Raw genomic sequence first — 20794 nt, 5'->3', positions numbered from 1 at the left:
GTAAAACCAACGTGTCTGCTGTTCCCTTTACTGTCCCCAATGCCATCTGAGGCGCCCTCGCCATGAGATGTTTGGAGGTAATTCCATATTGTCCCATCGAAGCCCAATATGGCTGTCAGTGTCAATTTTCTCTATGTAGCACATTTAAAAACAACAATGTTGACCAAAGTTCTTTACAAGAAGGTAGAAAACAAACAGGAAACCCATAAAAAAATAAAACAATCAAAAGTCACCTGTAAAAACCAACAAGTACAATAAAATAGGCGAAAAACAAACTAAAACAAGGAAACTGAACTCTAATTAAAAGTCATGAAGTTCAATTGAATCATTGAGAGCAAAAGCATTAAAAAATGTAAAAAGTGAGTAAAAGCATCTTAAAGTTAATACGAACATGAACAGGCAGCCAGTGTAAATCCATATTTTCCTAACAGAGCACTTCACTCTCAGACTGCTGTGAGGTTTTGGGTTTTTCTTTGTGTCTTTCTTGGGTTTTATCTTGGTTTCCTTTTTGTACTTCCTGTCTCCAGTGTTTTTTCATTCTTCCTCAGTCTTCACCCGGTTTTGCTGCCACGCCCACCTCCACCTGACAGTAATGAGTTTCACGCACCTGCGCCCACTTACCATTTATCCTCTGTGTTTTATAAGTCTGGTCTTCTCCTCCACTCTCCGCTGGTTCATTGCTTTTGGTTCCCTGCTCGTTGCCTGTTGTACATCTTTTAGCGCTCCATCCTTCGTTGATTTATGTTTGTACTTAGTTCCAGTTATTGCTGCTATGTCAGCCTTTTTGTTTTTGTTTGTTTTATTTGAATAAATTAGTTCTCTTTAAAAGGAGCCTGTACTCTGGGTTCATCTCCGTTTCCCCACACCTCGACAACTGCAGGTTTACTTGTGGTTCCTAGAGTCTCTAAAAGTAAAATGGGAGGCAGTTTCAGACAAACTGACATTTCTTCACTCTTCTGCTGTTTTTCTGGTTTTCTTAGCTAGATATTATTATTTAGTATTTAATTTCCCTTTGGGATTAATAAAGTATTTTTGAATTGAATTGAATTGAATAACTTTTACTAATTGGCATTTGATAATGCGCTGTATGTGAATGTATTGTGTTATAATTGGATTGAACTGACATTATTTGAATTTGAATCTGACTTGAATTGTCTTGTTATTTTTGTTGGAAAGTGCTCTGAGTTAACTTGTTGTGATTTAACTGAACTGAGTTAAATTGAATAGATGGGTCAATACATTTGATCAGTCTGACATCTATTTTATTAATGTTTAAAAAAACTTCTCATCAGTGCCAGAATGCTGACCTGTATTATCTGTTTAAACTGTGTGTTTAAACTTGGCAGCTCTGTAGGGTACCTATAGAAACCCTCTGAAAGTTGATCATTCTCAGTGAACACTTCCTGAATCATGAGCTCTGAGAGCAGCGATTGTTTGGACTATTTGTTTCTATTTCTCAGATAAAGCTGCTGACGGTGAGAGTCACTGCTGACGTAGAGTGCCACAGTTCAAAGGCTAAATGGAAAGTTAAAACAGTCCTGTTGCTATGGGAATCCAAAGTTATGACCACCCGCTGGGGTGGAACACTGTAATAAAGATAATTATGGTGAAAATAAAAATTCAACAGAAGGGAGAGAAGCCTGACAACATGCTTAGTCACTTTAAACTTTTAAATCTAAGGTTTATCGTACACACTACAGGTCCTGGCAACAAAACATGGAGTCTACAGTGTTGAATGTCGTTCTTTTAGCTGTTGTATAAAACAAATCTGCAGGTAAAACACAAAGCTGAACATGCTGTCATTGTAAAACACACATTAAAAGGTTTGTCGTCTTTTGTTTTGCATGTTCCATCCATCCATCCATCCATCCATCCATCCATCCATCCATCCATCCATCCATCCATCCATCCATCCATCCATCCATCTTTGTTCAGAGGCAACAGGTCCAGGAGGAACCCATCTTTTGATGGTATCTCAAGGAGTTCTCAGGCCAAAGAGGAGACACAATTTCCTCAGAGTTCTGGATCTGTCCCAGGGTCTTCTCCCAATGGAACGTGCCCAAAAAAACACCAGATGGAGGTGATTGGGGCATCCTCTTCAGATGCCCAAACCACCTCAGTTGACTCCTTTCAGTGAGGAGGAGCAGCAGGTCTTCTCTAAGCTCCTCCCGAAAGATGGCCTTTCTTACCTTCTCTCCAAGGCTGAGCTCAGCCACCCTCCAGAGGAAGCTCACTTCAGTCGCTTCAATCCAGCATTTAATTTTTTTAGTCATGATCCAGACCTCATGACCATAGGTGAGGCATGCAACTTAGCTGGTCCAGTAAATTAAGAGTTACCCCTTTAAGGTCAGCTCCTCCCTCACTTCTGCAGCTTACGTCCAAATCTGTCAATCCATCTCCTACCATCACTCAGGAACAAGATTCCCAGATACTTCCACCTTTTTCCAGTTGAGAACCATGACCTCAGACTTTGAGGAGCTGACTCTCACCTTAGCCACTTCGTTTGCGTTATGGCCGACTGCCAGTTCGCATACATCTTGCATCCATATCTGGTGACATTCGCACAACAAATCAGGAAACTTTTGACAATTGTGATAGTTGCTCAATGGTTGTATGCAGTTCTAAGAAACATTATGTAACAGTGGCATCACCGTTATCTGTGACAATGGAGAAATGTGGGAGCTGTGCCCAGGCAGAGCAGGACGGTGGATTACAGACCATAATGACCGAGCCTGGATATCTAACCTAACTAACAGTAACTGTCTGGGAACACCTCTCCTCTCCACCTCCACACCTTCATACTCTCACTGTTCTGCTGTGCATCCACAGGGCTGTTTCAAGACATTATCCTGCAGGTTTATTATGCCCACCAAGCTTGTGTTTTCAGTAGTGTTGGTTGGTTTGTTTGTCCATCTGTCTATTATGAGGGATTAAAAACAAATGAACAGATATTACTGACAGTTTCAGGAAATGTTGGGGTTGTCACAATAAATCAAATTGTCACAAATGTCGTTTTGCCAACAGTCTCACCTCAGTCAGATAATGGCTTGAGGTTCTTTCATTTTAGTCAGGAAGAATTATTTGACAGAAGTTTATGTTATTTTACACAGAAAAAGGTCCAAACAAGAAACAAGTCCATAAATCTATCAGTATGGACTCTATAGAAGGTGTGTCCCTGTGATCAAAGTATTCTGTTTATTATTCAATCATTTGATTACGCTACAGATTCTTGTTAGTAATTTAGTGTTTCATGGGCATCCCCACCCTGCTCCTGAACCTTTGGAGAGGTCACACACACATCTGTTAGCCTCCACCCTAAGGGAACACACCCTGTCCCTATCAACTGTTACTCATTGACATGACTTGCAAAATCACGTTCTTCAGTATTTCCCCCCCATCGATAATGGCTGATGCATCCTCATCCTCTATATAAAGACCTGCCGTCAGCCCCTCTGTCCTCTGCTGCTGAGAATCATGGAGCGATTCAAGTGTCTGGTTCTGACCTTATGGATGTGTGGCTGCGCAGCAGGACAGGCTCAGCACAGGTGGGTCAACCCCCCCCCCCCCTTACACACACACACACACAAGTAATTTCATACAAAACATTATAATGTTATGAACATCGTCAGATGTTAAATGATTGACAAATGTGCAGATTCTCAAGAAGACTGATGCCATTCAGTTAACAGATCATCTTGCCATCTAACATATTTGCTCAGAAGTGACTTTTCTTTTCAAATAGGTATATCTAAAAACTTTAAAAGTTAAAGCTGTGGTAAAATAATTTGCCTTAGCTTTATCTCAAACATTTCTTTTTTTTCTCTGTTTAAACTGTTTTAGAAAAAAACTAACTTCAGATTTTAAACACAGTAATAGTTTGTATGAAATTTCAAAATGGCAACAGAAATTAAATGTCTTTTACAAAAACGGATAATAGTTTTATTATCATTATTATTAGTAGTAATAATACTTGTTATTTATTGTATTGTGTTTATCTTTTTATTGTAATATGCTTATTAATTAAATCCTTTTCATATAATTAACTAATATAATAGAAATATAAACACAATACCAGTAAATAATACTCAATATTTACCTGTATTAGGTTTATTATCCTTCATTTTGTCCCAGCATAGAGAGTTTATGTTAAATATTACAGATGGAAATAATCTCAAACTCCTAAACCTGGGTTGTAGAAAAGTTTGGACAAGTCTGGTTTTATTTGGAAAAGCATTTTTGTTTCTCTGTTTTCTAAAAGTTCATAAAGAAAAATCTGCATTTCTGAAAATAATTTACTCCAACAAGCAGAGTTACATTAAATAAAAAGTTATTCTTAACAGCAGCTACAGTAGTTTTAAAGTGAGAAACTAAATGTATAACATTCTGTAAATCTTTCTAACCGGTGTTTATCTCCAGTGTGTTTGGGCTCAAAAGTTAGCTCAGCTCTAAAGCGAGGATCAGTTTTTTTTATTTCACTCTATAAGGTGTCATTTGTGTAATCCATCTTTAAGCAGTCTGTTTAGAAAATAAAAGCCTGACCGCATTTCGAACATTTTCTGTCATTATACAAGAAAATTTGTTAGACTTCAAAAAATGCTCTGAAAATTGTTTGAACAATCTGAATCTAAAAAAGTCTGAAGTTTGAAAATAAAAGTGTAAACGCTGTAAAAGTGGGACCACAGAGGGACCTTTCAGCCTCAAACACAAGAAGGTCACACAGAGGTAAAAAGGTCCTGTTCCTCTGCTGCTCGTAACTTTCTGACATACTGCATGTCTGAGTTGCACTGGTTTCCATTTGGCCTAAATCAACTAAAGCAGTAGGTTAGATAGATATCAGACAGATTGTTAGAATATCTTACTACTGATGTTTTCTCTCTTGACAAAGTTTAACTGGTGGCTCTTCTTATGTCTTACAGCCCACAGAAGAACCAAAGAGAAGGTATGTTGCATTTATTCATGAACTCATGACTTCCCGAATGTAATCATTTAAAATGGATCTTTAATGACACACACAGCTGACATAATGGCACATGTGACACTTCATATCCACCTCCCTGTCCTTGGATTGTTCTGGACTTTAACTTTTTACAGCTCCTTATCTTAAAGAAACCACAGCAAAAACAATTTCAACTGCCTTCGTGAACAACTCAATCATTCACATAAAAAAATGATACATTTTTAGGTTTACAATCATCAGTTCAGGAAGCATTTTGATATTTAGGACTAGAGAAATGACATTTTTCCTGCAGTGTGAAACTTTCACACTTTGCTGAATGACTTTGCTAAAGAAGCTGAAACTGAGTTGATAAAGTTAAAACAAGCAGAACAGAGGCTAAAATGAGCAAAACACCAGCTACATTTAGAAAAAACAGATGGCCAAAACAGCAGCTAAAAGCTAAAGTCAGCAGAATTGTAGCTAACAGTTGAAAGTAGTAAAATATTAGCTAAAAAGTAAAAGTTACAGAGAGGAAAAACTGTGTTGTCGGCTTAATGACTTCTTCAGTATATTTATGAAGTATTCAGACCCCTCTAGTGACTCTGTTTCAAATAAGCAACTAATCTTGTGTATTTTTTGGCACTAAAAACGTTTTGTGGCATCGTTGGTGTGCTTTTGGCTTTTGAATGTGATGACATGACACTAACCTTTGAGCTGTCTAAACTTTCCAATTTCCTTGGCAGACAAACTTTTTTTTAATTACACAATCTTTACATTTCTTATAAAGTTTGTAAGTTTTTTTTTGTCTTCCTTCACTGAAAAACTCAAACAGGTTTGTAAAAAGAATTTCTCTGTATTTTGCTTCATCCATCTTTCCTTTATCTCTGACCAGTTTCCCAGCATCATGCTGATGCTGCCTCCACCATGCTTCACTGTGGGGATAGTGTTCTCAGCACGGGGTTATCATTGGTGTACAAAAAGTTCAGTTTTAGTTGCAGCTGACCATAGCACCTTCTTCCACATGTTTGGGGGAAGAAGTTTCAAACAGTCTGACACATTTTAACTTTAAGCAATGTTTTTCTTCGGCCATGAAGCACAGCTCTGTGCAGCTTATAGTGGTCCTATTGGCTGATCTCTGCAGAAGAGCTGCTCATCTTGCATAGAAAAATAAATGATCTTGATCATGATCAGTTGTGTTGCTTATTACACAGATCAGGTCTACTGGTAAATGAATTATTAATAAATTGTGATATTGATCTCTGTCATGTATTATGTTTCTCCAACAGCTGTTCTGACCACCTGTGACTTTAACCAGGACACCACTCCATTCTGCGAGTTCCGTCAGGACAATGCAGACAACAGCGACTGGACCCGACACAAGGGTCCAACTCCAACACCAGGCACCGGACCCAGCGGAGACTACCCTGACGGAAGTCAGCATTCTATATTCTATAAAACAAAATAAATAAATTAATAACTGGAGTTAATTTAGCACTCCAGTGTAAATTATTGAAAAACTTTCCTCTGCATGCTTCTGTTTTCAGACGGCTACTACATTTACCATGAGTGTGACAACGTGTCTAATGGACAAAAAGCTCGCCTGCTGAGTCCTGCCATCTCCACACCAGCATCTAAAATCTGTGTTCGGTTTCAGTACTACATGTATGGTCATGACAGTACAAATGTGTTGAGGGTTCTGTCAAAAACACCCAGTGCCGAAAACGAGCTCTGGAAAAAGACTGGCATCCAGAGTCCATCCTGGCTTGAAGGTTCCATCACTGTGTCCAAACCCAGCAGTCAGAGCATCACTGTGAGTGGTACTGCATCGCTATTGATGCTACTTTAACATTTAAAAGAGGAAAACATCAGAATGATAGCTAGGATCTGTTCAGCACAATGGTCATTAAACTGCAATTCTTAAAAATGAAAATATAGAAATTAAAAGAAGAATAAGACAAAATTCTTAGTCACTATGTGTAAAGTTTAAATTACAACTTGAAACTTTCTTCAGGACTTAACATATAAAAGAGAAGTAGCTCACAAACAGTCTTAACTTGAAAAACTAAATAGTTTTATTATATCCACTTTATTTTTGTTTATCTGCCTTGTGTTTTCTTGGATTGGGATAGCTGGTTTCAAGAGAATAACATTATGTTACAGCACCACATCCTTGTGTATCTGGTACTCCAGCACACATAGATCTAACATATTCTTGTCGTTCAATCACTACCTAGTGGTGAGCTGGATCAGATAGTGGGGAAAAATGCTAGACAAACATAGTTCATCCAAACATATGGTGAAGGTGTGCTAGGAATGCCTGGTGGATGGTGGAAGCCCCAGAACATCCCTGGCCTTGACTGCTGTTGCAGCTGCACAGAGCCATGGCTGTAAGGTGGCTGGTGCCTGCTGTGATCCCAAAAGCTGGAAACTCCATGGAGTCCTTCTGGCAGAAGATGGATGAATGATATTGAAATGGGACGTACACTGATGAAATGGAGGCTCTGTATATATTAAGAGTTAACATTTGCAATGTATCTAATAAAATTAGTTCAAATCAAAATTATATACTCTGAAATCAAACGTTACTTCCTGGTTGAAATGAAGTCAAAAGACTTTAAACATCTGTTCTTGTTCAGGTGACTGAAATTTTTCACTGTGTCTGCAGATTGTGTTTGAGGCTCAAAGAGGCTTCACTTCCTCATGTGACTCAGCTCTGGACAACATTATCATTACTGAGGGAGAATGTCCTGGTGGGTTCAGGCACACGCGCACACACATGTGCAGAAAACTAATATACAACACTTTGAATAATTGTTGAAATTTGTTTTGTCCACAGCCTGTGAATCTGGTTGTGATTTTGACACTCTGGACAACTTGTGTGGGTGGACAACTTACACCGACGATCCTGATATGTTCGGTTTTTCTCAGTGGTCTGGGTCTACAGAAACTGAAGGAACTGGACCTGATGATGATTTCTCCAAACCTGGATGTAAGTGATTCTCTTTTTTTAGGGTTTGTTTGGAAGTCACAACTGACACAGGCTGAAGAAATGTGCATATGTCAAAGATTATTTTACCCACAAAAAGAATTCAGAGTTTATGCTGAATAAAAACATTGACCTCAACCTTGACCCCTTATGAAATATTTCTAGAATCTTTGATGTGAAGTGATGTATAACCTACAGATTGGGGTAATTATTGCAGAAGAAAAAATACATGAACTAAATTTATTCAAACAAAAGCAGACCTAACCTTGAGTTTACTTATTGTGGTATTTTTAAGCCCTTTGTTTTGTTTGATTTGATCAGAGTAGGCAGTTGAACAATCTGGTAATATTTGGCAATCTATAGTGGGATCGTACATGCTCATGGATTCATTGGACACTGTCGCTGGAGCCAGTGCTCAAATCAGAAGTCCTGTAATACCATCGTCCTCTGGATGTTTGGAGCTAAGCTTCCACTATTACCTGTATGGTACCAGCACAACCATGGAGCTCAGTGTCCACACCATCACCTCAGGTAAAAGGATAAATTTATTTTTTTATTCAAAATCAGAACAATGCCATTAAGTGTTTTTGTTGTTGTTTGTTTGATTTTTGCTTAGTTTGATTTTTATTGTATATTAACCAGGTGGAAGTCTTGGGCCTGCTATCTTCAGTGTCAGAGGGAACCAGGGTCAAGGCTGGAAGCCTGCGAGAGCACGCTTTCTGGGACATGCTGAAACTCGGGTAAATTCTTGAACTCATTGTGCCTTTTAGTATATGTATGCATTTGTTTAAAGACTTACATGAATTTCATTGTTATCTGTACTTTCTAAATGTGTTTATTTTTTTTAGTTTGCAATTGTGGGCACCTATGGAGAAACCTATCAGACTGATATTGCTGTTGATGCAGTGTGCATTATGACCTGCACAGGCAAGACAATGATCAGAGACACTAAAACACCCTAAAATATAATTTATGTTAGTCCGTGATTTTTTTCATGGTAAATTGTCTTTCAATTATAGTTCAGCCAACAACTCCTGGACCAACTACACCTAAACCAACAACTCCTAGACCGACGACACCCACCCCTCCGAGTATGAAGTGTCCTGTTTGCTGCAATTTGTATTTGTTCAGTAAAATAGTTCTTTTTCATATGTACACTATGTTTTCCTAATTGTTTTATGTGGTATTTACTTTCTTTGTGTCCAGATCCTTGTCCACCGAATGCAGAGTATATAGATTGTGGTCCAGCTTGTATCCCCACATGTATGGAGCCATCCACCAACTGTTCTGGCTCCTGTATAAGTGGCTGCTTCTGCAAACCTGGATATGTCTTCAAGGGACGTCGCTGTGTGCCACTGGATAAATGTGGTTGTTTGGATGATAAGAATAACTACTATGAGGTCAGATGTCATACTTTGTATTTTTTATGAGCATATTGTGTTTTGGGTAAAAATAAAATACCACCTTGCAGTTGGTATTAGGGATCTACAAGGCATGCCCTCAGTACCTATCCAATTAATATTTTTTTTTTTTCTAGCCTGGTGAGATAGTATCTGGAGATGGCTGTACAAAGCTGTGTCGCTGTCTTGGAAACTACACTTTGGAGTGTGTTGATAACTCCTGTGATCCCACTGAAGAGTGCAGAGAAGTTAACGGGGTTTCCAGCTGTTATCCTAAAGGTAATAATGTCTTACTTTACTCAACAGTGTACAAAAACTGTTAAATATTAGATTCTTGTTATTAAATCAACTAAAATATGAGCCAGTCCTAATTTTTTTTTAACAAAGAACTATTAATATGTAATTCCCTATTTCTTATTTCTTAGGTACATCAACATGCATAGCATCTGGAGATCCTCACTACACAACCTTTGACAAGCGCAAATATAATTTTATGGGTAACTGCAGTTATCTGATGTCTGGAAACTGCAACAGCACAACTCTGCCATTCTTTGAGGTTCATGCGGACAATGAACATCGATATAACAGGCCTACCATCTCCTACGTCAAGGCTGTACATGTCTATTTACGCACGGTGAAGATCTCCATTCTCAAAGGTGGCACTGTGCAGGTAAGAAATGAGGGGAGCAAGTGTAACCCTAAAACACATTTGGATGGGCAGCTGCCTGGCTGTTTATTTATTTTACAGAATAAGGGTGTAAGAGTGACTTGATTTTGCATTGCATTACTTAGCAGTACTTGCTTTTGGACCACTTCACAGTCCTTATAACTATTTGAGGTAGTTCCCCGGTTTTGTTTTCATACTGGGTGTATCTATAGTCCTTATAACTACATATATCAGGTCTTTTTAGTGCCTTCTTCAGAGGAGGCTCTTGATTGACATAAGGATTGTGATTGGTCCATAAACATCTATTGATTGGCTGAGCACACTGAACCCAACACTCACACTATTAACATCATCTGTGATACTGCAGTCGAAGCTACCTGTTTGTCTCTATTGTCTGCTATGATGTGCTCTTCTTTAAACACGTACAGCATAAAGAAGATTGATCTGTTGGATACGTTTTAGCCCATTAACTCCTTCTGAATATTCAAAGGTTTCAAAGTCTGCCTTAAAATTGAACTAAAGACCCACGTTACACAGTTCCAAATATGGAGTCCTTGTTTGTCTGGTTGTTATCTAACTAAAGTAACTGCATTGCCTGGAAAATGCAGTGTGAATGCTGAGTGATGAATTACTGTTTTATTGATATTCATGTTCTTTTCTGCTTGCTGTAACTTTATCATTTTAGTTAGATAAGATAAGATAAACCTTTATTTATACAATGACAATAAAGATTTATCTTATCTGACTAAAATGGTAAAGTTACAACAAGCAGAAAAGAACATGAAAACCAGCAAAACAATTGGTAAAAGCTAAAATTAGCAAAACATTGTCTAAAAGTCACATCATAGTATCAGTTGCATAGAAGTTCATATTATCTCAGCTGGGATGGGCTTCAATATTCTGCATAGAGAATTAACCTGAAGTTGGCTAATTAATGAATATGTTTCTTATTATATTGAACTGCTGGAAATTCACCTTTACACTTACTAACACTGCTTCTTTACTTTAATAATGGAATTTTCTACACCTGCAGTGTCTTAATATCTGATTAAATTGAACTTTTATTGTAATTTCTGTTCTTGTTTTTCCACACAGGTGAATGGGACCACTGTCAACATCCCTGTGACTCCAGCACCTGGTGTTTCTGTGTTCAAGTCAGGAAAACATTACACTGTGTCCGTGGACTTTGGTGTCACAGTTCGCTATGATGGAAACCACTTCATGGATATCAAAGTGATCAAGGAGTAAGTTATCACCTCATTCTGTTCTTATATCTGGCCCTAATGCACATTACTCTTAGATGAGAGCTACTTTTAGTTGCCCTCCTGGTTTTTCCAAGTGTCACATTTCCAACTCCTAACTTGATGTTTTTATATTCCACAGCTATCAGGATAAAGTGTGTGGTTTGTGTGGAGATTATAATGGAAATGCTAAAGACGACTTCCGTAAACCAGATGGAACTTTGACCAACAACGCCAATGACTTTGGACACAGCTGGAACACTGATGCAGAGTAAGGACTGCACTGATTCAGGCTTTTGTCAAAGACTAACCATGCATGCAAAAAAGGCTTGGTGTACTTCTAGAAACATCATATATTAAAAAAATATGGAAAAGTGTCACTGTTGAATGCAAAGGAGGACTGGCTTAAACTAAAACAAACAAACAAATTTTATTAGAAGTTTTACATACTGAACAACTACTGAAAGAAAACAGCTGATATAACTCAATAAACAAAACATAAAAACCAATGTTTGCTTTTAGCCGACATGCAAGATTTCTTATTTTACTCTGAGCTCAGTTCAAATAATCAAATACTTCAATTAAAGGCATTCAAGTCACGTCAAATTCATTGAAGTTAAGTCAAATCAAGTCAGACTGATTCTGAAGAAGCTGATTTTAATCTTTTTACTTTTTTATGAAGGAAGACTTAGATGACAGCTTATCTGGCTTTTGTTAGCACAATACAGAACAGAGCTGGACAATGTTTCAACAAAATTCCCAGTTAGAATAACAACAAAGTGGCTCAGAAACATTTCTGATGCATTTTTAATGGCAACTGAACACACCTAAAGGCTGCTCCATACTTTGCAAGAAGCAACAATTTGTTCTTTCTGCCAGAGATGCGTGACAAGAATGAAGTCATTTTTTTCTAGTAGCTCTGGTTTGGGAGTTCTTGTGGCTTGTTCTTGACACACCATCTTCACAGAACTTTCTCCTCTTTGATGTCCGATTGGTCAAAAATCTGAGGTGGGCGTGTCAGCTTAAATTGGAAATTCTTACATTCCCATTTTTCTGTTGGTGCGGAAGTTTGGACAATGGATAGTTTTGAGGTGCAGATGGTAGAGATAGTGAGGGACTCCCCAGGAGTTCTGAGCTTGAATTTCTCCTGGAGTATGAAGTGTCTTGGCCAAAAAACAACTTTGTTCTTGTTCTTGGCAGCTTGAGAAAACAAATTTCTTGGTTCTTGTAGAGTATGAAACAAGCTTAACACAGTTTGCAGTTAACTCTGCCTCTTTGATTTATTTTAGTTCAGCTCAATTTACAATCCTGTTTAGTTCAATTCTATTTTATGATTTTAGACAGATTTTTAGAAGCATAATATAGTCTCCAACATCTATGAATTCTTATATGTGATATTTTCTTGGCCCAAAGTTCACCTGATCCGTAGACTTTGTTAAATTTGGCATCTGTGTTGACAGGTGCAATAAGAAACCAAACACTACCATCCCTGGATGTGATGAAGCAGAGGAGGAACTGTACGAGAGCTCTGGATACTGTGGTGTCCTGTTGGACAAAAACGGCCCGTTTGCTGTGTGCCACCCCAAAGTCAACCCCAACGTATGTCCACGCACATATCTACAACTATAGGAGTTACAATAATATGAAATATCAGCAGCTGTGAAGTTTTTGTTCATTTTTGTCTCTAACTGCATGAAAAATTTTGTTAAAGTTTATTGAGTTTGTTTAATTTATACACCATCAATTTATGTCATAAATATATAATTATGTGTTTAAGGCCTTGAATGTTTGTTTGCTGCTGTTTACAAAATAACTGTTTCTTTCCAGGAATACTTTAGGGATTGTGTGTTTGACTTGTGTGAACTGGATGGAGCCAAGCCCATCCTGTGTGAAGCCATCGAGGCCTACGTCAACGAATGCCAGGACCGCGGGGTCAACATCGGACCCTGGAGGAATGAAACATTTTGCCGTGAGTATTGGTGGAACAAAAACTGAAAGAAGCTTGGAGGGAAAGGAGCGGTCATTCAGACTGAACAGAAACACATTTAGGAATTCATTTAAGGCCCTATCCAAACTACTTTGAATATTTTTACCTGTGTGGTAATGGGAACCTTGCACTTCCTGCTTATTTCTGCTTATGTCTACATTCAACCTCGGTTTCTTTTCTTCCTCGTAGCTCTAAAGTGCCCCCCCAACAGCCATTATGAGTCCTGTGCAGACCCCTGTCAGGAGACCTGTTCTGGAAAACCCCCCTCCTGCAGTGGACCCTGCTCAGAGGCCTGTGTGTGCGATCCTGGTTACGTCCTGAGTGCCGGCAAATGTGTCAAGAAGAATACTTGTGGCTGCAAATTCACAAACGGCCAGTACTACGAGGTACAGTAAAGTGCTCCTGATGGGTCAAAACTCAACTAAGCAGGCCATGACTGAGAAAGGTTCCTGTCATTTCATTTTTTCTTCAGCTTCTACTTGCAGTGAGGTGCTGAACTGAGCAAATGTTCATCACAGTTTGGATTTGGTGTATCTTTGTTCAGCCCAAAACACTATCTCAGTCTGATTGAAGTTCCTGACTCTGAGCATTTTAAAGTTTACTGAATACTCAGGAGTTCCTGCACTTCAACTTTCTTTGTAGTTTTATGTTAGTTGAAGAGTAGATGTATGTTTGCATCAATTCAGCCAATAAATGTAAGTTTAGTTCAGCATACCCAGAGCTCTACCTGAGAGCCCTGAAGCAGCACTGTGAATGTGTTTCTGTTGCACATTTCCAGAACATCTCAACCAATCTGATTATTGTTCTCAGTCAAGACCCTGTAAAGCTACACTGCAGATGGTAAATCCATAAACTCTTCCCTGCATATCATTCGATGGTAAAATGCTAATACTGTTAGCATGTCTTTTGGTCAAAACCAAGTAAAACAAAAGCTTTGATTGTCCATTTGTTTATTTGGTCTTTATCTTTAGTCTGTTCACTTCAAGATCTTTTCAAAAAACATGAGATGAGATGAGAAAGTAAAAATTACACAATATTCATGCTAATGCTCAACATTGCCCCATCAGCAGTCCATACCACAGTCTATGAGCCAAATCCTGTAAATCCTGCTAACCCGTTTATAACAGTCATCTCTGCACATTTCTCTTGTTTCTTGTTAAATGTGCAAGTAAAATATGTTCTAGCCACACCTGATTTCTTTACTGAACTATTTTCATGTATTGTGTGTTTGTTCTAGCCTGGGGAGGAGTTTTATTTGGAGAACTGTGAGCTGAAGTGTAAGTGTAATGCCCCCTTTGTTACCTGTGAGGCCTCCGACTGCCCCCCGATGCACGAGTGCAAACTCCAGGATGGAGAGCTCGGCTGTTTTCCTACAGGTAGGTTTAAACCTGCTCAGCTTGACACATCTGGTCAAAACATGAGGGGTGGATTGATTCACCGCTGATCTGAGTTAGATGCTTCACAGTTTGGGCTTCGTTGACCTACCCAAAAAGAATATGGCTGATCAATATAACTAATTAACAATCTGCTTTACTACAGCTGCAGACAGTCCATATTACTGAAAAGTACTTTGCCATTGCTGGGATAGGACAGAGAAAATGACTGTGTAGCCTTTATAAATCTGTACACTAACATAAAAATGTTTGAGTGACTGTTTTTAAAAAGTGATCATTGTTACTTGAAAAGCTCATGGTTGACACATAAATCTCTGACAACAGGGTGTCATCTTGTTTCTTTGGTGCAGTTAAAACTAATGTGTTGTTCAGACAAAAAATAACTGGAAAAATCTGCATTTTCTGTGAAGGTACAGTGTGGATGGTATGTCCTGAAGGACTTTGCTGAAATGTGTCGAAGAAGCTGAAACTGGGTTGTTAAAGTTAAAACTATCAGAACAAAAGCTAAAAATTAACTAAACAGTGAAGCAAGCCTGCTAAAGTAGAGCACAGTTTTTCAGTGTTATGAAGATATCGCACTGCATTTCTGAGGGGAAAATGTGTAAATAAAGTCAAATAATTCAAAAAACAAAAGGTTACAAGAAACCAAAGTCACAGTTTTCATGTCCTGAATATGCTACATGTGAAATATATGAATGGTTATAAAAGCTGAAACCTTGCTGAATTATTTTAGAGTTAAAAAAAAAAAAAAGAAAAATGTACAGAAGAAATTATAAGCAGGAAAACAACAGTGTGAATACAACATTCTGTGCAAATCTTATTTGATGGGAAAAGGTGCAGGAGAGATAGTAAAGGCTGCAGATACCTGTCCTACATAAACACTGTAGATAAATAAAATCTGATCAGAGGTTTCAGTCACTCTCACATCAAGAATGTTTATTTTTACTTATGGTTCAGTTTTCACACGGCAACAGTTTGAGGCTCAGTTTCTAGTTTGTCTGTCTGCCTGGCTAAAAGTGTTGCTGTTAGCTCCGCCCATCCCCCTCTGCTACAAAAAGTTAAAGCAACTAGCAAGCTTGTTTCCTTAAGTATTCTGGTGTTGAGATGTATTATTTTGTGAACAGGATTGCTTGTCGTGTAGCAACTGTAAAAGTTGGTTTCAGATTTTTAAATCAGTCCTTTTTTCTCTCAGGCTCTCAGGACTGCGTAGTCTCTGGGGATCCTCATTACAACACATTCGACAAGAAGTTCTACAGCTTCATGGGAACCTGCACCTATACACTGGCCAGAACATGCAAAAACAACACAGGTATGAACATGTTTACCTACAGACATAATCTGTGTTCATTTTGAAATGGACCTGTGCTTTTGTTTTAACAGTATTTGTGGGTGTGGGTTGGATTCATGGTCTGTGATATTAAAGGAGTTTGTTCTAAATGATTTGTTGGGTTAATAACACCAGTCACAAGCTTATATAAGCTAATACACAATGAATACTGAATCGATTTGTGAACTGTTTGGTTCTGACTGGTCCACCGTCTTTGTGCAGGTCCTTGGTTTTCTGTGGAGGCCAAGAATGAGGAAAGGGGAGTATCAGGTGTGTCCTACCTGAGAAAACTCTACGTCACCGTGAATGGAATCACTGTCACCCTGATGAAAACCAGGAGAACTCTGGTCAGCATGAAGAACTTTTTCATGAGCACACACAGGATTCTTTCAGCTAAACATCTTTGCACCTGCAACACAAACAGCAGCCTTTCTGCACATCTTTTAATCCAGGTTTAGTTAAACTGCAGATTGAAGTCAATCCTTCTTCAGATATTTCAACATTTCTGCAGATATTTTCTTGTTTATTATTCTCATCTTTCATATATAGTTCTTTTAAATATCTTTAAATCAGAAATCTTCTCCTGAACTGAGCTCTTGTGTTAGATGGGTTCAGACAATCGAGGCAGTGTCTCTGTTGATGGGAGACTTGATTTGTAACCCTGGTTTCTGTTGAACACAAGCTGTATTTCTGTATTTCAGGTGAACGGACTGCGGGTGGCCCTCCCTCACTCCCCCTCCCCTCTCATGTCTCTCAGTCTTGCCGGTCAGTACGTCACCCTGCAAACAACGTTTGGCCTTCGAGTGCGTTGGGATGGAAACCATTATGCCCAGATCTCAGTTCCCAGGTTGGTGTCTTTGAAAACGGTTAATTTAAATATTGTCTCATTTAGAAATCTGGTCCAGTTAAATACTGAATCCATCATCAGACAGTAGTTTACATCTGAAAGAAAAATTAAACACTTGCAACAACCAATTCTTATATTCTCAGAAACAAAAAACAAACAAAAAAAATGTATATCTCAAAAAAACATACTGTGGTGAAGCTTTTTTGTAAAATAAAAGCCGACATTTTCAGTCTGTGAAACTTATTTCTGAGTTATTCTGTCTTAGCAGCTCTCAAACTGCTGGTCTGTTTCCAGTCACATTGATCAGAAAAGAAACAACAGTGACTGAAAATACAAAGTTTTTCTGGTGTCATAGAACAGATTGGCACATAAAAAACATTGTCACCTAAGAATTGTTGATGGTTGGTGGTTCCAGGGAATGTCCTGTCCACACTCAAGGGTTCTCAGCTCATGCAACTCTGAGACCAGAATCATCCACTCTTATCTTTGAGCAGTTCAGCTTTATTTTTCATCTATTGAAGACTCTGTGGTAGACCTAAAAAGTGTGAACATGTGGCCTCTGTTTGCTTTCCAGCTCCTACCATGACCAGATGTGTGGTCTCTGTGGGGACTACGATGGAAGTCCAACCAATGACTTCACCAAACCAGACGGCACCTTGGTTGGAAATGTCAACGACTTTGGTAACAGCTGGCAGACGGAAGAGGACGAAGATGACTCGTGAGTTATCTTGCTGTAATTTTTGAGTCTGATTGGGATTTTAATTTAGAAGAAAAAAAGTTAACATTGTTTCTCTGTAGGTGCACCCCCGGCACTAAGCCTGACCCAGACTGTGACCCCAAACTTGAGGCTGAAGTGGTGAAACCAGATAAATGTGGCAAAATTAAAGACCCTGCTGGACCCTTCAGGTGAGAGGAAAACTTACTGACCCATCACAAACTTTTATAATCATCTTTAATCAGTATACAACCAGTCCATATTGTCTATAACCTGACTATCATTGGTTTATAACAGAATATAACAATCTATAACTTGTCTGTAACCTTTTATTGCTTTTCATAATAACCTAATAAGCTATGCTGGCTTATAACCATCTATAAAAGACTATGATTGTTATTTAACTGGCTATAATCTTCTATCAAGTCTAAAACCATCTACTACTGTAAATAACCATCTGCAACCATCTATAAATTGTCTGTAACAGTATTTAACCAACTTAAACCATCTATATTTTTTACAACTGGTCTTCAAACATCTATAACCAATCTATAACATCTATAACCATCTGTAACTAGTCTATAACCAGTCTATAACCATCTATAACCTTCTATACCCATGTCTAACTGTCTATAACTGGTTTATACCATCCATCTTATCTTGTCTTAACTGTGACTTTTATCAATATATATATATATATATATATATATATAATCTTAAAAATAAAGGGGGTGTTTGATTCCCAAAACCAAACTCGTTCTACAAGATATCAAGTTTGTCCCTCATGAACTGAGGCAGAACGAGAAAAGGATCCTGAGCTCTTCAGAGCACCAAAACACATGTCTGATAATGATGTTTAGTTTTTATGGTAATCTTTTAAATTCATTAACTATTTCCATATCTTTATGTCAGCAGGTAGCCCTTGTTCTTATCTGTCTCATGTACCTACATTTAGAGGACTTCACTGTAGATCATGGAAACTTATTAGGATGGCTATTAGTCCAAGAGTTTTATTGGATTATAAATATGGTCTCATTTTTATATCCTTTACTATAAAGATGTCAGAAAGTTCCACCTGCACTGACAGGATGTTTTAATCTGAAATAATTACGTCTATAAAAGCTTCATCACACTGATTATGTGTTCCTTTACAGAGATTACGTAACGTATTTATTTTATTTATTTATTTTATTTTTTACCAAGCTTTTTGGTAATCTGTGCTGGAAAACTACACCTTTAGCCTCCTTCTTCATGAAATAAGAAACTTTGTTTTGTTTTTCAGAGAGTGTATCAGTGTTGTGGACCCCATTCCATTCTTCCAAAGTTGTGTTTATGACATGTGCCAGTTCAACGGGCAGCAGCATGTGCTCTGTGACCAGCTCCAAGCCTACACTGATGCCTGCCATCGCGCTGGAGCCAAAGTCCACCAGTGGAGAACTCCAGACTTCTGCCGTAAGTTCGCAGAGACCATTGTTGTCTTCTGTGTTTCAGCATTTTGTGGGTTTTGACACAGATTAAATTTAAAAGTAAATAAGGTGACATACGAGGCTTTTTGGGTTTTTGCTACATGCAGGTATAGGACCAGCATGCAATGGGATGGGCCTATGTTTTTTTTTTTTGTCAGTGCAGGAGAAACAGTAGCAAAAGCATTTGTTGTGAATCTCACTGCACCTCTCTTCATTTTCACCCCACTGCTCTTCATCACCCTGTCCGAGCTGACCTTTGACCTCTGTTTGTTCCTTGATGCAGCCCTGACCTGCCCTCCGAACAGCTCCTACTCCCTGTGTGTGAGCTCGTGTCCCGAAACGTGTCTGGGTGTGGTCGGACCGCCAGGCTGCCAGGATGTATGTGTGGAGGGCTGTCAGTGTAACCCGGGCTTCATCCTCAGCAACGATAAATGTGTGGCCCTGAAAGACTGTGGCTGTGTGGACACCAGTGGGAGTTACCACCCTGTGAGTGGAAACGAAACCAACCTCCTGTTCAGTCCCTTTATCTTGTCACTGCTCAGAAAACACCACTGATCTGTAAGATAAACCCACCCTTACCTCCATCAAATGGCACTAAAGTGTTCAATGTGTGTGACGTTTAGGTGGGAGATAACTGGTTCTTGGAGGGTTGTGAGGAGAAGTGTGAGTGTCGGAGCGGCGGTTCGATCCACTGTCAGAGCAGCAGCTGTAAACCAGTAACTGAGAGCTGCCAGCTACATGATGGAGAGTACGACTGTCACCCCGTCGGTATGTTACAAAACTCACAGAAGCTTCAAGACTGCATTAAATACACAGACTGTCTCTCAAAGTTCAGTCGGTTATCATGTTGTCACTCATATTTAATATTTTACCAATGAAATCTCTGAACAGTTCCACCAAAACCCTCACCTGCCTGTCGCTGAAAGGCAAAAGGATGTTGATCTCTTATCTCCAGTCTGTGTTTGTGTATTTGTGTGTCTGTCTGTTCGGCAAAATGATAAAACTTTCAAGAAATAATCATTGGATATACAAGTACAACTGATTACCCGTTGGAGGTGATCCAATAAAAGATGTCAGCCAAAACCAATCAACATTTGCCAACCTTGAAATGGCTATAAATCAGTTTTACAGATATTGAGGTAAAATTACGTGTAGTAGTAGCTTAGAGTCATCGCATGTACCGAGTGAGACATCTTGTGGTATTGCATGAGATCACGTGTTATTTACAAAGTTTTGACTAAAACAAAGACAAATCTGTCATTTCTCAAAATAGGATGACCTTAGTTTAAAACTCTGATATGAAAGGTCGCGGGCGATATGTAATGCCAGGATTTTAATTTAATGTGCTTTGCAAACAGAGCTGGATTGGAAACTGTATGAACTTGTTCTGGACAACTTCCTGCAGAGCAGCAGGGCCCCCTGCTGGTTAGAATGGAAGTAACCAGAATTTAGAGTTACACATATTCAGAACTGATTATTGTTTCTAACCTAGTCAATACAAAGGAAGGAGAGTTTTTCCTATATACCTCAAACAGTCACAGTTTCAATCCCTGTTTGTGTTTATCAGGAAATGGAATCTGCTCTGTGTCCGGTGATCCTCACTACACCACCTTTGACAAACGCACCCACCACTACATGGGAGCATGCTCCTACACTCTGACCAAACCTTGCAACGCCTCCTCCGAGCTGCCATACTTCACCGTGGACACCCAGAATGAGCACAGAGGGAGTAACAAGAAGGTTTCGTACGTCAGAGCCGTGGTGATCAACGTGAACAATGTGACCGTCATTCTCGGCAAAGGGCGCACAGTTCAGGTGTGTTAGCTGC

General features: G+C 38.8%; 1 protein-coding gene across 1 annotated transcript in view; it reads left to right on the top strand.

Annotated features, from left to right (window-relative positions):
* The first annotated feature begins 3417 nt into the window (after positions 1-3417).
* Positions 3418-20794, top strand: part of zanl (zonadhesin, like) — a 33420-nt gene continuing 16043 nt past the window's right edge. Inside the window, exons 1-28 of the mRNA XM_017427053.2 lie at positions 3418-3545; positions 4917-4939; positions 6223-6369; positions 6481-6746; positions 7602-7686; positions 7773-7925; positions 8286-8453; positions 8565-8662; positions 8771-8849; positions 8942-9013; positions 9129-9322; positions 9460-9601; positions 9748-9992; positions 11085-11233; positions 11373-11501; positions 12691-12829; positions 13058-13199; positions 13407-13603; positions 14455-14593; positions 15804-15920; positions 16161-16285; positions 16640-16785; positions 17360-17503; positions 17584-17691; positions 18783-18952; positions 19250-19452; positions 19590-19734; positions 20534-20781. Of these exons, the coding sequence (XP_017282542.1) occupies positions 3475-3545; positions 4917-4939; positions 6223-6369; positions 6481-6746; positions 7602-7686; positions 7773-7925; positions 8286-8453; positions 8565-8662; positions 8771-8849; positions 8942-9013; positions 9129-9322; positions 9460-9601; positions 9748-9992; positions 11085-11233; positions 11373-11501; positions 12691-12829; positions 13058-13199; positions 13407-13603; positions 14455-14593; positions 15804-15920; positions 16161-16285; positions 16640-16785; positions 17360-17503; positions 17584-17691; positions 18783-18952; positions 19250-19452; positions 19590-19734; positions 20534-20781 (4044 nt within the window). The 5' untranslated portion in view covers positions 3418-3474. The remainder of the gene's footprint in view (positions 3546-4916; positions 4940-6222; positions 6370-6480; positions 6747-7601; positions 7687-7772; positions 7926-8285; positions 8454-8564; positions 8663-8770; positions 8850-8941; positions 9014-9128; positions 9323-9459; positions 9602-9747; positions 9993-11084; positions 11234-11372; positions 11502-12690; positions 12830-13057; positions 13200-13406; positions 13604-14454; positions 14594-15803; positions 15921-16160; positions 16286-16639; positions 16786-17359; positions 17504-17583; positions 17692-18782; positions 18953-19249; positions 19453-19589; positions 19735-20533; positions 20782-20794) is intronic.

Source organism: Kryptolebias marmoratus, linkage group LG7 (assembly GCF_001649575.2).
Source record: "Kryptolebias marmoratus isolate JLee-2015 linkage group LG7, ASM164957v2, whole genome shotgun sequence".
In the NCBI taxonomy this organism is placed as follows: Eukaryota; Metazoa; Chordata; class Actinopteri; order Cyprinodontiformes; family Rivulidae; genus Kryptolebias; species Kryptolebias marmoratus.
This window is presented reverse-complemented; position numbering and strand designations above follow the sequence as displayed.